The sequence below is a fragment of the Penicillium malachiteum genome (assembly GCF_028827825.1).
Source record: "Penicillium malachiteum strain IBT 17515 chromosome Unknown utg000005l:1.0-9002435.0:326005.0-9005861.0, whole genome shotgun sequence".
In the NCBI taxonomy this organism is placed as follows: domain Eukaryota; kingdom Fungi; phylum Ascomycota; class Eurotiomycetes; order Eurotiales; family Aspergillaceae; genus Penicillium; species Penicillium malachiteum.
This window is the reverse complement of record NW_026643099.1, coordinates 1914164-1928890: the sequence shown is the minus strand read 5'-3', so window position 1 is coordinate 1928890 and position 14727 is coordinate 1914164. Positions and strand designations below refer to the sequence as shown.

Below are 14727 nucleotides of genomic sequence, written 5' to 3'. Positions count from 1 at the left end.
AAAACTGCATCCATGGATAGAATGACTGAAGGTTTATCTCCCAGGCTTTCCTGATCCTTGTCCTGTTGGTATCAGATTTAATTAATTTATGGGGTTATTCAAATGAGTTGCTTCTTAGGTTCAAGTTCATGCTCCCCTCGCTCCGGAGCGAATGTAAACTTTGGAAGGTATACGTAGGCGAAAACATTTGAAATTTCTGGCGCCGCGGGTTCAGACCGAGACTTGTGTTTTTGCACCATAACTGGCATGCTACATAGAGGTATATAATCTCGAATTGCGGAATCCAATGCATGCTTTGGAAGTTTGATGTTGATGTATACTCCATATAAGCCTCGCTCCGAATTCCCGAGACTTCGGGTTCTCAGAAACTTGAAACCGCCAACATTGAAGCTCCGTGGAAGTTTAATTCAACCATAATTCTACCGCCTGTGCAGATATACAGATATCTACACAAGCTTTCCGATTTGCATGGATAATAGATCAAGGTGTAATAGTAATAATATTAACTACAGCACGATTGCCTACCTAAAAAAGAAGGGAACCCTCTAGGCTGTACACTCTTGGTGTACGGCCCCAGGGTCGATTCAGCTTTGATGGACCAAACTTGAATCAGACCACCCTTCTAATCATAAGTGATGAGTCATGAAAAACATTTGTGCACCCGCATGACCCTCAGGGGTACTTTCAGAGATGTGTAGGAGAGTGTATTCCGAAATAACTAAAACTGCCAATCTTCTAATCTCGACAACATATTGAACGATACATAACCTTAGCGAAAACAAACAAAACACGTCACAGATGGTAAATGCAAGTAAGGAAAACGGTCCCCACTACACTAGGTACATTTTGACGCATTCTTACTATACTGTTTTTTTTTTTTGGTCTTAAACAGCCCCCGGGGCCGTCAATGACTAAAAACTCCGATACTCCACTCTTTTATGTGGAGTGCGATCAATGTCGACTTGGTCTTATCGACATTGCAAGTCCGCGGACGCTTCTCAGCGCTCTTGAAACACGCCTGGGGGCCATCCGCGGAGTCCGTGATCCTTTTCAGCTTGCAGCCGCACTAAATAGGGTAAAGACAATGATTCGCAACATATGATGATATATTAGATATATTCTCGCAAGGTACATTCAAAGGACCCTAGAACAACTTGGTAGTTCGAAATACAACCTTGGAACATGCCTCACGCTGGAAATCCATTATCAGACATCGAGATCAAGGTCTCCCAGATTGTCCGCATCATTGCGGCATATCGCCATCGCTCTACTACCGTTTCCGATCGCTTTTCCAAGTTTGCCCCCGTGCTTGAGAAGCAGATCGGAGATATCGTCTCTAAGAAAGAGACCGTCCGTTTCATCCTTCCGGCGTTCCCTTTCAAGGCCCCAGCTGAGGGAAGCAAGCGCAAGACCCTTGGTCCTCTCCCGGACAAGGCCGAAGAAATAGCCTTGCAGACGCTAAATGGATTCGCCGAGTCGATTGCCGAAATTTATGATGGCGGTGCCAGAGTTGTGATCGTCTCCGACGCATCAATTTATGGCGGTAAGAATTAATCTTGTCTTTCCTACGATGCACATAGCTAAGATGCCTTGAGATCTTCTGAATATCGCCGAGAGCGACGCTTTTGCTTATAACCAAGAGCTTCAGAAGCTGGCTGCATCGCTAGACCTTCAATATCTGGAATTCACCAGCCCAGGAGCCCTGGTTGGCATTGTGCCGCAGGAAGCTCCGACTCTCGAAAAATATTCCGAAGTTTTGAGCAAGACCCGCGACCACCTCGCTCATTCATTTTTCCACGTTTCATCGTTTGATGACGAGAACGAACAAGCGACGAGCCGGCACTATGACACAGCTCTTCCGGAGAGCAACCAACCCGCCGCTTTGAAGAATGCGATACTCCAGCGAGGCAAGGTACAGATTACTTTTCCTTCATGAAATCGAGTCGGGCTAACATGTTCAGGCTTACGCAGCTTTGTTGGAGTCTGCTGCACCATCCGCTATCCGCTTATCGATTCACGAGTCTAACAACATGGGTAAAATCACAGTGGACCTATTCCCTCCCGCGACAAACCCTGATTTCATTACTCCCTGGCATGGGGCCTTGGCAATCCTTCCGGACGCTAGCTTGCGTGTCGTTGACGCATCTACCGTCGATATGAACGAATTCGAGGTGGCAAACAATGCTCAAGGCCATCCATGGCTGCTGCGTGCCAAGTGCGACCTGTTTAAATGGCCAGGGATTGAGGTCGACTTTGAGCCACTTTTCCCCTGTGGTATGCAGGTCCGTCCAAAGGAAGGACACGGTCCGTTCAGATTCGAGGACGTTGATATGAAGCGTTTGCGTCGCCTCGCTTTATCTTCAGCACCTCTCCTCCTGCGTGACTTCACAATGGAAGTTGAGAAAGAAGTCTTTCGCGAGAAGGCGCGCCAGCTCGGTGAAATTCAGCAATGGCCATTTGGTGATATCCTCGAGGTTCGCGAGAATGTAGATATCAATATGAACAACGTGCTCACGAATGAGGCTATGCCTTTTCACTACGATGGAGTGTTCAAAATGGCCCAGGACGAAAAGACAGGTGAATGGATTTCGACTCCACCTCTCTTCCAGATGTTCCGTAATCGCTCAGCCTCGCAATCCAAGGGTGGTGCCACGCTCTTCTCATCATCACGGAACCTCCTGCCGCTCCTAGGACCCGTGACCATTTCTCTTGAAGAATTACGGTCGCTAAAGTGGAAGACCTTCACCGAAGTCAATGATGCATTCGGTGGTCATGATCTGCACCTGCCCTTTATCGTCGCTCACCCAGAGACCGGTGCTGATACATTCCGTTTCCATGAACCTTGGCCCGAATCCAAGTGCGTCGCGGAAACCAGTAAACCGACCATTGTGCAGGTTGTTGGGTGGCCTGAGGCTCAAAGCGACGCACTTTGCGAGAAACTGACTGATTTGCTATATGACCGCCGTGTCGTTTATCACCACCATTGGAAGGCCGGTGACTTCATTTTCAATGACAACGCTACCACCCACCATACTCGCACTGCATTCAGTAACGGTCACCGTGAGCACTGGCGTGTGCATGTAAATTAAATTGTGTTCTGTTGTGGCTGGTCATTTTTTCCTCATGTTCTATTATAATATTCGAAACTTGAAACTGTTATCAATAAGAATGACATGAGATGTTGAAAAACTACTAGTATTTTGAGCCATACCTTTTTTCTCATCAAGTATTTCAACATTCGAAGCTCATAAAAGCCCCCCCGGGCATAGATAGTAGACTATGATATTCATCTAACATTAAAAGTTGCATTAGAGCTTATTCACCTACTAATAGTACTAGTAGTAAAATCTTACTTCATTCAAAGAGGTCCAGTAGGCAATTTCCAGATTTGATTTATATCAAAGATCTTAGGAGATTAACATGTTAATTTATGTTGAATATTCAATCTATTTATACATGAAGAGATTTTTGCACACTGATTAACGACACCAGAGCATAAAATGACAATCAAGACAATAATCAAGATGATAATCATAGCCCAAATTCAGGATCAACATCACAAAATTCCGCACATCGACTCATTGCGATGCTGCCTCAGAAATATCATCTGGGACGGAATCTTCCTCTGGCTTCGAGTCAAACCTATGATCGCGAACAAAAAAGATCACAATGAAGAATCCCACAGCCGCAAATCCAATCCCCAGCCAGAATGCACCCCGGTAGCCGAGAATAGGGCTCTCGCCTCCCTCATTAACATGCGACTCGACTGTGGCGGCAATTCCAAGACCAAGTGAGAGAGAGTACTGCACGACCGTTGAAACGAACGATCCAGCAACACCCTGCTCTTCAGGGAGAACCGAATTGGAAATAATGATTCCAGATGAGGCAAAGGATAAGTCAGGTCCGCCGACAACAAACAGACAAGCAGGAAAGATAAAGGCCCAGTAAACATTGGAGTAATTCACGAAGCTCATTAGCAGGTTGCCAATGAAGAAGGAGAACATTGAAACGCCAAAGATATACTGAGCAGGTGTCTTGCCGATAAAGAGCCCAACAGATATGGTTGCGAAAAATCCACCAATAACCAGTGGAACCATTTGAGCCACTGCAGTAAGCGGCTGGGCTTTATGAATTGTGAGAATATAGACCGTGGTGTAGTAGAGGAATATCGCAAAGGACATCCACCCAAATGCCATAGAGACAATCACCGGTGTAAAACCAGGACGGCTCCAAAGAGAATTAGGTAGGACGGGTGCTGAGACATAGGACTGGGAGAATACAAATCCGACCAGTAGAAATATACTGACAATAAGCAAGGCGTAGATATATGGCTCTTGCCAGCCAACAACAGAAGCTTGACTCCAAGCAAATGAGAACAAAATCAGGCCTGATATGCCTAACAAGCTACCAATATAGTCGAAGTTCCGGAGACTTAGTCCTGGAATCGCCGAGCCGATTCGGTGAGGAATAGTCAAAAAGCTTGCCGCAGTCAGAAAAAGACATCCGATCGCCCAGAACCAGAACCCCCACCGCCAGGTTACTTTTTCACCGAAAGCACCTCCGATCAATCCACCAAAGATAAAGCCCGACGGAGCGCAGAAACCTAGGAAGGCAAAGGCGATATTCTTCTTCATAGACATAGGAGGGAATGCACGTGCCAAAAGGGCGAAAGAATTGGGGACTAAAGCGCCATTCCCGATTCCCATGAGCCCTCGAGAGATATCAAATAACTTGACGTTATGAGAGAAACCACACACCACAGACCAGATTGCCATCCAGATCCAGCCGAAGAGGAAGACATATTTATGGCCAAAGTGATCGCCTAAACGACCGGTGACTAGGACGAAGACACCACCACAGAGAGCATATGAAGAAAGAAACCAGGACATCTGGCCATTGCTGGTTGTACCAAGAGCTGTACCGATCTGCTGCATTGGGTATGCAGCAATACTTACGCCGCCGATGGAGAATAGTTGCGATAGGCCAATGATGAAGATGAAAAAAGCTTCTTGAAAGGTGGATGAGAAAATCGGTGGCTCATCCTGCAGCTCAGCCTTCTCGATAGCCCCTGGGGTCAGGATGACTTCCTTGTCGGGGTTGCTCATTCCGGTCGGAGTGATTGAACCCTTGGTAGACACCATGGTGTGACGGTGCTAGGGAACTAGAGTACTTTGATGAGAGAAAAGAAAGGGAGTAAGAGAATTTAAGAAATCATGATGGAAGACTCGGGCATTTATTTCTTTGTGTTCAGTGTTGGAACGATTAAGATTAGGAGGTATCCACCTTGGGAGTTGCATGTTGGCGAAACTCCGTGGAGTTTCGCGAAAGTCCGATCTCACGATTTCGGCTTCCATGGGGATAGGCATATGTATAACTAAAAAGAGCTAAGGTGATTTTGATTGATAGAGCCTCCTAAAATAGCTCAAAATTTGGTACAAATTCTTTGATATTATAAATAGCGCAATATTTGTTCATAGAGCTACAGAGAACAACATGGTCATCAGATTTCCTCCCAACTACTATTGTAATCAACTGGTCTAATTATGTTTTTGAAATTCAAATTTTATAATCTCAATGCTGTATAAAAAGGTAGTTTTGCCACAAGTATTTCGTCGATATGGTGGAATAAATCCAATATATGTAACATCAGGATTGTCTTTGACTACTCTTTAGTCCTGTCTCTGGATATCCTGCGCCTGAAGCGCTGACAGGTCATTTACCTCCCTACACGGAGACAAAAAAATTTCCATTGGCCCCGGGCCCCACTATAAAATAAATGTAGTAGCCGGAACAAAAAGAAAAAAAAAATGGGGGATGAAAAACATACAACAGTCAGGATTCGCATGTGGTCACCCACCATACTACTAACTGACCGGCGTGTGGCTTAAGTACGGCTGAGCGGACGGGAAGCCCTGTTCTCCACACCCTGTGGTCGTATGTACTTGACCTTGAAAGATATTGAGTTATATGGATCTAAAGGCTATGTAAGTACTGGGTTTGAGAATGAGCTACAGCTGAAATGTCGCCCCACTACTCCGTACTAAAATTTCGATACAGGCAGGAAACAATTATGATGGCAATATTCAATTCTTAACAATTTATAGCATCATGGACTAATGCGGGTCTAATGATCTGGCGAATCTAAGATACAGGCGATTGTATCTCCAACCTTCTCCAAATGCTCCGGAGTACAATTCGAAGCGTTTGCACTAAGAGCAATGTGCCAGGTCTCTCCCACTGGTCTGGCAATTACCCAGACTTCCTCCGAATGATCCCACACCCCGGTTGGACCATGCACCTTCAAAGGTGTCTTGACTCCGTCACCCAGCAAATCAATAGATGGGAAGATGACATTGTGGAATTGCACGTTATAGAACATCTTGCGTTGATGGACAGGCCAATCCTCAGCACAAGTCTTGTAGATGCTCTCAGAAGTAGCAACCTCGGCTGGTAAAGCATCCAGCTGAGCTTGTTGGACCATGGCGAGGGTTTTTTCAAAAGTCCGATCAGCTGGCAGAGAAACTCGTAAGGGGATCTGGTTGAGACATGGCCCAATGACATTGTCCAAACCACCAGGCAGCATGGTTCGCCCGGATACTGTCAATGAAGCATTCACATCAGATGTGTCATGGAGTTGAGCTAATGCCTCTGTGCAAGCAGCAAGGAAGATATTGGCTGCGGTGAAGTCGGGGATGTTTGGAGGAGATGCGATGACTTTGGTGCGTGTTATAATACGACTTTGCTCTCCAGTTGGATCAAGTGCCATGGGCTTTGATCCCCGAAGAGCTTTTTTCCAATGCTCAATGGTCTTCGCGTCCTGCTTGCGAACATAACCAATGTAGCCGACAAACTTCGGAATGTTCGGCCACTCGCGATTTTGTAAGGTTGCAGCAAGACAGGCCAAAATTGGAATCAAACTGACTCCATCAAAGTGCCCGTGAGAGACACGGAATCCAAATCTCCTTGGCTTCCCATGACCATGAATCAACATAAACTTGACATAGACAGCTCCCATTTCCAGAGGTGGCTGAAGACTTTCCTCAAAGATTTCTGCTGCAGCATCGTCCAGAGTGGCCCCTTCACCAACTTCGTGTGTTTCAAGTGGAACGGTGAGTCCTTCAGGTATCACTTGTAAGAGGTCTCCAGATTCCGATCTGGCAAAAACAGTTCTGAAAATTTCCACCCGGTCCCACAGCATTTGAGCAAAGTCAAGGATTGATTGTAGAGGAATCTCCTCTGGAATATCAACGTGGAAGACAAAGCAGCCCTGCGGCGGTGAGTATGTAGCAGCATCGACGCATAGTGCTTGAGTGTACGTGGTCGGGGCAATGTCTCGCACTTGGTTTGTCGGAAAATCCAAGACCGAACCAATATCCTCCAGCACACTTTCAAATGAAGCACTTCCACCATTCAGAAGACTGAAGGGCTCAGGCTCAGTATAAGTCACATCTTTGCCTTCCGTCATACTCAAAGCCATGTCGCTGAGCCTTGGATGCTTGAGTATCTTGGCCACACTGAGCACTAGAGATTGCTTGCGAGCTGCAGATACCAAACGAACAGCTTTGATGGAGTCACCTCCAACTCTCAGGAAGTTGTCTTTGCTTTGGATGGTGTTCATGTCAACCTTCAACACAATGGCCCAGAGTGCCCGTAAACGTATCTCGGCTGCAGTCATGGTTTCCTCAGCTGGAGCTGGCTCTGCGGACCCTTGGCCTGAAGCTTGGAGTTCTTGAAAAGTCTTCTGAGTACCGAGCTCACGCAGCCGTCTCCTGTCCAGCTTCTTGGTGCCAGAAACAGGCCAATCCTCTACAGCAACATAACCTGATGGGATCATGTATGCTGGAAGTGAATCTGCCAGCCATGCATTAAGACGATCACCCATTTTGACCAGGTTTGCTTCCCATTCTGTGTCTTTGATGCTCCATGCTCGACTCAAAAAGGCCACCAGAGTCGGTTCAGTTGAGTTTTTGGGGATGACAACGTCTGCAGCAATCTGAGGATTGAAATCCTTCCCCAGTGCCAATAGACCGCGATGAATCTGATGCTCAACCTCTGCCAACTCAACTCGTTGTCCGCGGATCTTAACCTGGCTGTCCTTGCGTCCCATATGCTCCAAGGCACCATTTTCATGATATTTTACCAAGTCTCCGGTTCTGTAGCATCGTCCACACCGACCAGGGATGGAGGCGGAGCCAGTGAGAAGCCATGGTGGATCGACAACAAAAGCTTGTGCCTCTTTACTGGAATCTTGGGCGTAGCCCAAGCCCACACCAGGCCCCTCCAGCCAAAGTTCTCCGACAACTCCCAGTGGTGCAAGCTTTTGACCTGATGCATCAACCACCCAGGTGTTGAAGCCCAATCCAGTTCCCATGGTGGCTGAAGTTGACCCATGCTCAGTCAGCTGTCCTGTACTGAGAGGAGTGCACTCTGCAGGACCATATATCTGATACAAAGAGACAGCAGAGCTCCATTTTTCGATTGTTGTCGGCTTGCTGGCTTCACCAGCTGAGATGAGATTCTTCATGAGTGGCAGGGATGAGGGTTTCAGGAGAGCGAGAACACTATCAGTCAGATTGGCCGCATTCGCTTTGAGACGCTGCATGGAGCCCACGAGGTTATTGTCACGCTCCTCTAGGGAAGGAATGCAGATGCAGCCTCCATAAGCCAGGGTATGGATGATATTGGACCAGGAAATGTCAAAAGAATATGAGGCGAAATCATACACTCTCGAATGTTCGTCGTATCCAATGCGCCCCTTCTGATGATGCAGTGCACTGGCAAAATTGGCGTGACTGATTCGAACTCCTTTAGGAGTACCGGTACTACCAGATGTAAATGTAAGGTAAAGCAAGCTTGAAGAGGGGACATTCGGCAGGTCTATGTCAGATGCTCTGGGAGTAAAGCAAATTTGATTCATCTGCTCTTCCCCAAGAACAAGAAGCTTGTTGCCATCAACTTTCAGAGCCCTTTCCCGCTCCGTGACAGAGGAAATGATGAATGCTGGGGTGATTTGATCAATAATAGCTCGAATTCTTTCGTTTGGCTGCGCTGTATCCAGCAGCAGAGAGGCGCCTCCTGCTTTCATCACAGCCAAGGCAGCGACGGGTACCCACATGGACTTTGCAAAGAACAACGGAACAACCTTGCCGACGCATGAACCGAAGTGCTGAATCATGTGCTGTGCCAGCAATGTGGATTTGGAATCGAGCTCTTGGTAGGTCATTCTTCCATCCCAAGCATCGATTGCTGAGGCATCTGGCTGCTCTTTGGCTTTGCATTGGATAATGTTATGCACACATTCTTCGATTCTCTCGGGAAGATGAGCGTTCCATTTCCAAATCTGAGTCAGATCCTCCGGGCTCAAGAGGTTTAGATCAGATAGCGTACTATGACGCATCCTTTTATCACAGAGTTGATGTAGAATGTGATCAAACTGAGCGACAAGTCTTCCCACATGTAGGTCAGAAATAAATCGATGGTCAAAGTTGACGTGGACCTTGACACCCTCCCGTTCTAACTGGCATTCAAAGATCAAAGCATGATCTTTAGCTTCATGGGTGAAGCTATGATGCACGGGGGAGTCAGATGCAGTGTCTTCTTTATATTTGAATAATTCAGAGATGCGATTCATGTCTTCAGAAACGGGTTGAACAATAAGCAGAGTCTGGAATTGACAAGCATGCTCTGCAGCAGGAGAAATGCGTCTGATATCAGGCAGTCCAATCTGCTCATAAGAATGCATCTCCAACGCCTGAGTCTGAATTCTGCGCTGGATATCTTCCACGCTCAAACTGTGGTCGAGCTGGATGCGCACGGGTACAGTCGCCATAGTGGGAGCTACCACGGAGTCTACCCCTGGCATTAGGGTCTGACGGCCACTCACAGTTGCCCCAAAGAGTACATCATGCGAGCCTGTGTACTGGGATTGCAGTACAGCCCAGGCAGTACGCACAATTGTGGCAGGGGTCACATCTGCCATAGGCCACGAAATATCCGTAATGCAATGTTCCTTCGAGCTGTTTGCAAAGGGAGCAAAGTTTGGCAAGGGGAGTCCAAGGAAACGTGACGATTCAAAATCTCCAGAAAACTGGCTCTTCCAGAATTGATGTGCATCGTCCAGTCCTCGCTGCTTCGTGATGTGCTCAATAAAAATTGGGAATGGTGTTGGCGAAAATGAGATAGACCCCTTGCTATACAAGGACTCAAGGCTCTCAAGCATCAACGGGAGAGAGTGTCCATCGTAAACGGCATGGTGGAGAGTCCAAAGGAGGTATGAGCCAGTTGTGTCTTTGGATAGCTCAAAGAATGTTAGAGGTGTGCCGAGTCCAACAGAAGCTCGATCTAAGTCGTCATGCTGTAGCCAACTCAGAGGTTCATCAACAACAACCTGCAAAAATCCATGGCCTGGTAGATCAACAATCCTTGTTCGGAGAGCTGGTATCGATGATACAAGGCTTTCACATGCCAACTGCAGCCGTGACATATCAACATGTGGCTGCAGGCGAAATGCGCTGCGCGCTACATAACTCCCTGGTTGTCTGACTGTGCTTGAAATCAAAGCTTCTTGAAATGGTGTGCAAGGCAGTACGTCTTCGATATTTGATGGCTCAATCTTCAGCTGCTGAGAGATTTCCTGACGAAGATCGTCATGGTTGCCGATTTGTTTCAGAAGTGAGAACGGCTTCACGTTGTTTTGACTTGACTCTTCACGAATAAGTTTGGTCATAATCTTAGACAACTCGGCCAAAACCGGTGTTTGAAAGACATCCTTGTATGTGATGGCATATCCAGAATCCCTGGCGAGTCGTACAAGACTCATAGCAAGGACTGAATGTCCGCCCAAATGAAAGAAGTGAGCATCTGGGCCTATGCGACTCTTTTCGCGACCGAGAACCGATTCCCAGAGAGACTGCAGAATCTTTTCTTCATTGGACATCTCCCGCTGGAAAGTCGATAGCTTTGGGGCTGTGGCTGTGTTGAGCAGGGTTAACTGATCCAGCGTCAAAGATGCTCCAAGCTGGTGCAGCCGCTTCTGGTCGGTTTTCATAGATGCACTGAGAGGTAGCTGGAGCATAGGGATATACATTGTGGGAATCATGTGTTGAGGGAGAGCCTTCGACAAGATAGCCTGAGCTTCTTCCACCATAAGCCGCCACTTTTCGCTGCCAATAATAGCTGTGTATATTCCCGGATGGTCAAATCCATGGGTTTCGAGTCTTTTTTCAAAGATCTGCTCCATTTTTTCTAGAAGGATGAAGCCTGTCAAATGTTTTGCTGTACCCAAAGCTTCAGGAGCAATTATGGTAGGATAAACCGCCCTGGCCTTTGGGAATGCAAGCTTGAGATGAATCTCCACATCACCAAGTTCCAGTCGTTGACCTCGCAATTTCAGCATGGTGTCCTTTCGGCCCACGAACCGTACTGCGCCATTTGGATCATAACGTACCAAATCTCCAGTCTTGCAATAACGGCGTGGGGAATGACTTGTCTTGTTCTGCTCGGCTTGCCATTCCGGGTTTTGGATGAATACCTTTTTTGACAGCTCTGGGTTCTTGAGGTACTCGCGAGCAACGATGGGTCCTTCAATCACCAGCTCTCCAACAGCGCCGACAGGCATGAGATTATTGTGGTTTTGGGGGTCGACAATCCACAATGAACAACCACGGCCAATGCCAAGAGTACCGATATCGGCATCTGTCTCTAGGTCTTTGGCCGAGGTGTAGATGCTGCATTCAGATGGCCCGTACATCAAAACAATGCGAACATAGTCTTTCCACAAGTGCAAAACTTCACCTGGTACAGCTTCACCTCCAAGGCCAAGGGTCTTGAGACATGGCATTTTTGCAGGGTCTAAGAGGCCGGCCACTGACGGTGTCAAGCATGCCCAGTCAACGTTGTGACGGTTAACAAACCCGGCAATGTCACTCATCCGATCCTCTTCTGATGGGATACACACAGTGCCACCCCAATAAAGAGTCTCAAATATTTCACCATGGCATACATCGTATGTATGGGCGGAAAATTGCAGTGTTCGCATGCCTCGTCGGAAGCCGGAGGCCTTCCCATGTTCCTGGAAGACCTTGCAAACAGACTTGTGCTCGAGAACTATGCCCTTGGGTTTTCCAGTACTCCCAGATGTGAATAAAATCATGCATGGATCAGAAGGCTTGACTGTGTCCTGTTCAATTGATGAAGAGTGTGTCCTATCGGTAGCCAAAGTCAGGAGTGTGGACTCTGATACTTCGAGAATCTGTTCCGCAATAGTTCCATCAAACAAATGACTGTTCTCAGGTGATACCAAGACAGTAGTTGATTCAAGTTGACCAAGTATCTCAAAAATACGGCTCTGTGGATAGGCTGGATCCATAGGCGCATATGAACCACCAGCGCGAAGGACTGCTAACATAGCCACGACAGCGTATGCAGACTTGGGAAAACAAATGGGTACTGTAACACCCGGGCCCACTGGGTGTGGTAATGACTGAAGGTGTGCTGCTAGCTGAGCTGTCAAGGTATCCAGATCCCGATAGTTGAAGCATCTGTCCCAAGCCGAGATTGCCTCTGCTTCAGGCTGAAGTTTGACTTGGTTCGAAAACTGCCAATGGATGCAGTCTTCTACTGGGTCATGGCTGACGCTGTTCCATGCCAAGATCTCCGCTAGATCTGTAGGACTACAGAAACTCATATTGCTCAAAGCAGTGCCCTTTGAGTAGTTATCACATAACTGCTTCAGAATGAAGGAGAGTTGCGCAAAGATTCTAGACATTGTTGACTTTTCAATGTATCGCGTATCGAGGTCCGCGGCCATGTGAATGCCAAGGCAAGTGGTGGACACCCGAATAATGAGCGGGAATGATGATTCAACTTCATCGCGCGGATTTTCAGGTAGATTGATGATTGGATTTTCCATGACTTCATCGAATTCGTCAACCAGAACCAAGGTGTTAAGACCGTCGAGTGAAATTCTACCCGATTTTTGGAGTTTGAATGTGGTTAATGGCAGACTCCTAATAGTTGCTTCCTGAATATCATGAAGAAAGCTGCGAACAGGAAGATCACCATTCATGCGGACGAATTTTGGAATGGGATGTTGGCCTGAGGTTGATATGGCAAAAGCGACAGAATTTGCGTGGGTCTCTTGAGCCACTAAAATTGCCCATGCTGCATGAACAATATTAGGAAACGACATTCCTGCCTCTTGACTCTCTGGCAGACGGAACTTGGATAATGTGTACGATGCTTTTTCTCTGCAATTGGATTGGGTTGGGGTCGATTTCTGCTCGAGAGGGAACACCGTGGCATCTTCCTTGTCTTGTAGCTCTTGAGCTAACAAGGCTTCGACAGTCGCATATTTCGGAGCCCAAATTGCTTCTGAGAAGGACTTTGCTTCATATTCAGCGGCAAAAGATGCCACGCTAGGATACGCCCAAGTTTTGGAGTCAACGGATCCGACTGTCTTTGCAGATTGCAAATAGCTGTGAAGCTTGGCTGAAGCCCCAGTCTGACCCGTGAGCAAGGTAGTCAGCTCCTGTAGTCGATATCGAGGGTCGCAGAGATGCCAGGTGACGTAACCCTGAATAAATGTGCGCAGCGTGTGGAGGATTTTGGGGTCTTTGTCGCGAAAGACAGCAAGGAGCTGTTCCGAGTCTCGAATGGTGTCCTTAGTCACAATTTCCAGAGCATCCTCCAGGATAATCTCGTTACAACGAGCATAGTTGTTAACCAGACTTGTCTGGTCACGAGGCTCATCAAACTCCTTGTAGAAGGAGAGTAGATCGTTGACAAAAACCATCCAGTTTTCCATCTGTGCAATGACAGCTGTGATTTCTGTGAACAGTTCTCTCTCGTCAAAGCGCTCTTTTGGAAACATAGAGCCACCAACGCAGTGTCCCAAACCATTCATTCGTCTCAAGAATGTAGGGTAGTCAAAGGACCCGGGGAAGCCCATAAAGTTGTGCTGCTCAACCCAACAGCCTTGAAAAACTTGACAATTCACTCAATTAGTATTTTTGTGGATACTTGAAAGGGGGGGGAATGTTGACATACAGTCTGTAGTTGATCGAATCATGTTAAGGCCGCAATAGGGACCGTAATGCCGAAGGACCTGGGGGAACTGTCCATTCACCATTTGCCACCACGGGTGCTCTTGAGCTCGACCTGCAAGCATGTTGTCATAAAATGACTCCATACTCTCAGAAGGATCGTCATGACTGTCATCGAGAATGAGCATATACGTGTAATGAATACTCAGGTCTGCCATGACTTCTTCTGAGGCTGTGGCCCAACTGTACACTACCATGGCAACAATAGTTTGGAGAGAGGCTTGAAGCTTTCTTGGGCTCACTTTGATTTCCCTCTGTCTGTCGGGGTGGGCAAAGTGCTTGGCTGTCTTTGTGTACGCATAGGCAAGCTTGGCTATACGTTCCTCTGTTGTATAGTTGGTGTCGTTGTAATCAATTGTGTCCAGAAATCGAACGATAGAATTGACATAGTAGCCAGTGGGAAAGACTTGAATCGTCATGATTGCTGATACTTTGAAGAACTTGAAGAACTTGAAGTAAGATAGTGCAGATGTATGCGAGTAGGCTCACAGGATGAAATGAGCGCCCTCTATGGACTTATATAGTAATGGGCACTTCAGGCCGGATCAACATTTTGCGTAGCATATCTCAAAGTCACTTCAAAGCATTCTACAAATGGCATTGATATGCCCAAAGTAGTAGTAGC

At 47.1% G+C, this 14727-nt stretch overlaps 3 protein-coding genes across 3 annotated transcripts; 1 reads left to right on the top strand and 2 right to left on the bottom strand.

Moving 5' to 3' along the window:
• Positions 1 to 1182: 1182 nt before the first annotated feature.
• Positions 1183 to 3089, top strand: N7483_010742 (isocyanide synthase family protein; the record flags this gene model as incomplete). Its single annotated transcript, XM_057094169.1, has 3 exons — positions 1183 to 1543; positions 1596 to 1912; positions 1962 to 3089. The coding sequence occupies 3 exons, from the start codon at positions 1183 to 1185 to the stop codon at positions 3087 to 3089; spliced, it is 1806 nt and encodes a 601-aa protein (XP_056940140.1).
• A 489-nt stretch (positions 3090 to 3578) lies between these two features.
• On the bottom strand, positions 3579 to 5141 carry N7483_010741 (uncharacterized protein; the record flags this gene model as incomplete). The annotated part of the gene is made up of 1 exon (XM_057094168.1): positions 3579 to 5141. The coding sequence occupies one exon, from the start codon at positions 5139 to 5141 to the stop codon at positions 3579 to 3581; it is 1563 nt and encodes a 520-aa protein (XP_056940139.1).
• A 983-nt stretch (positions 5142 to 6124) lies between these two features.
• N7483_010740 (nonribosomal peptide synthase) lies at positions 6125 to 14521 on the bottom strand (the record flags this gene model as incomplete). Its single annotated transcript, XM_057094167.1, has 2 exons — positions 6125 to 13983; positions 14047 to 14521. The coding sequence occupies 2 exons, from the start codon at positions 14519 to 14521 to the stop codon at positions 6125 to 6127; spliced, it is 8334 nt and encodes a 2777-aa protein (XP_056940138.1).
• Between the last annotated feature and the right edge of the window lie 206 nt (positions 14522 to 14727).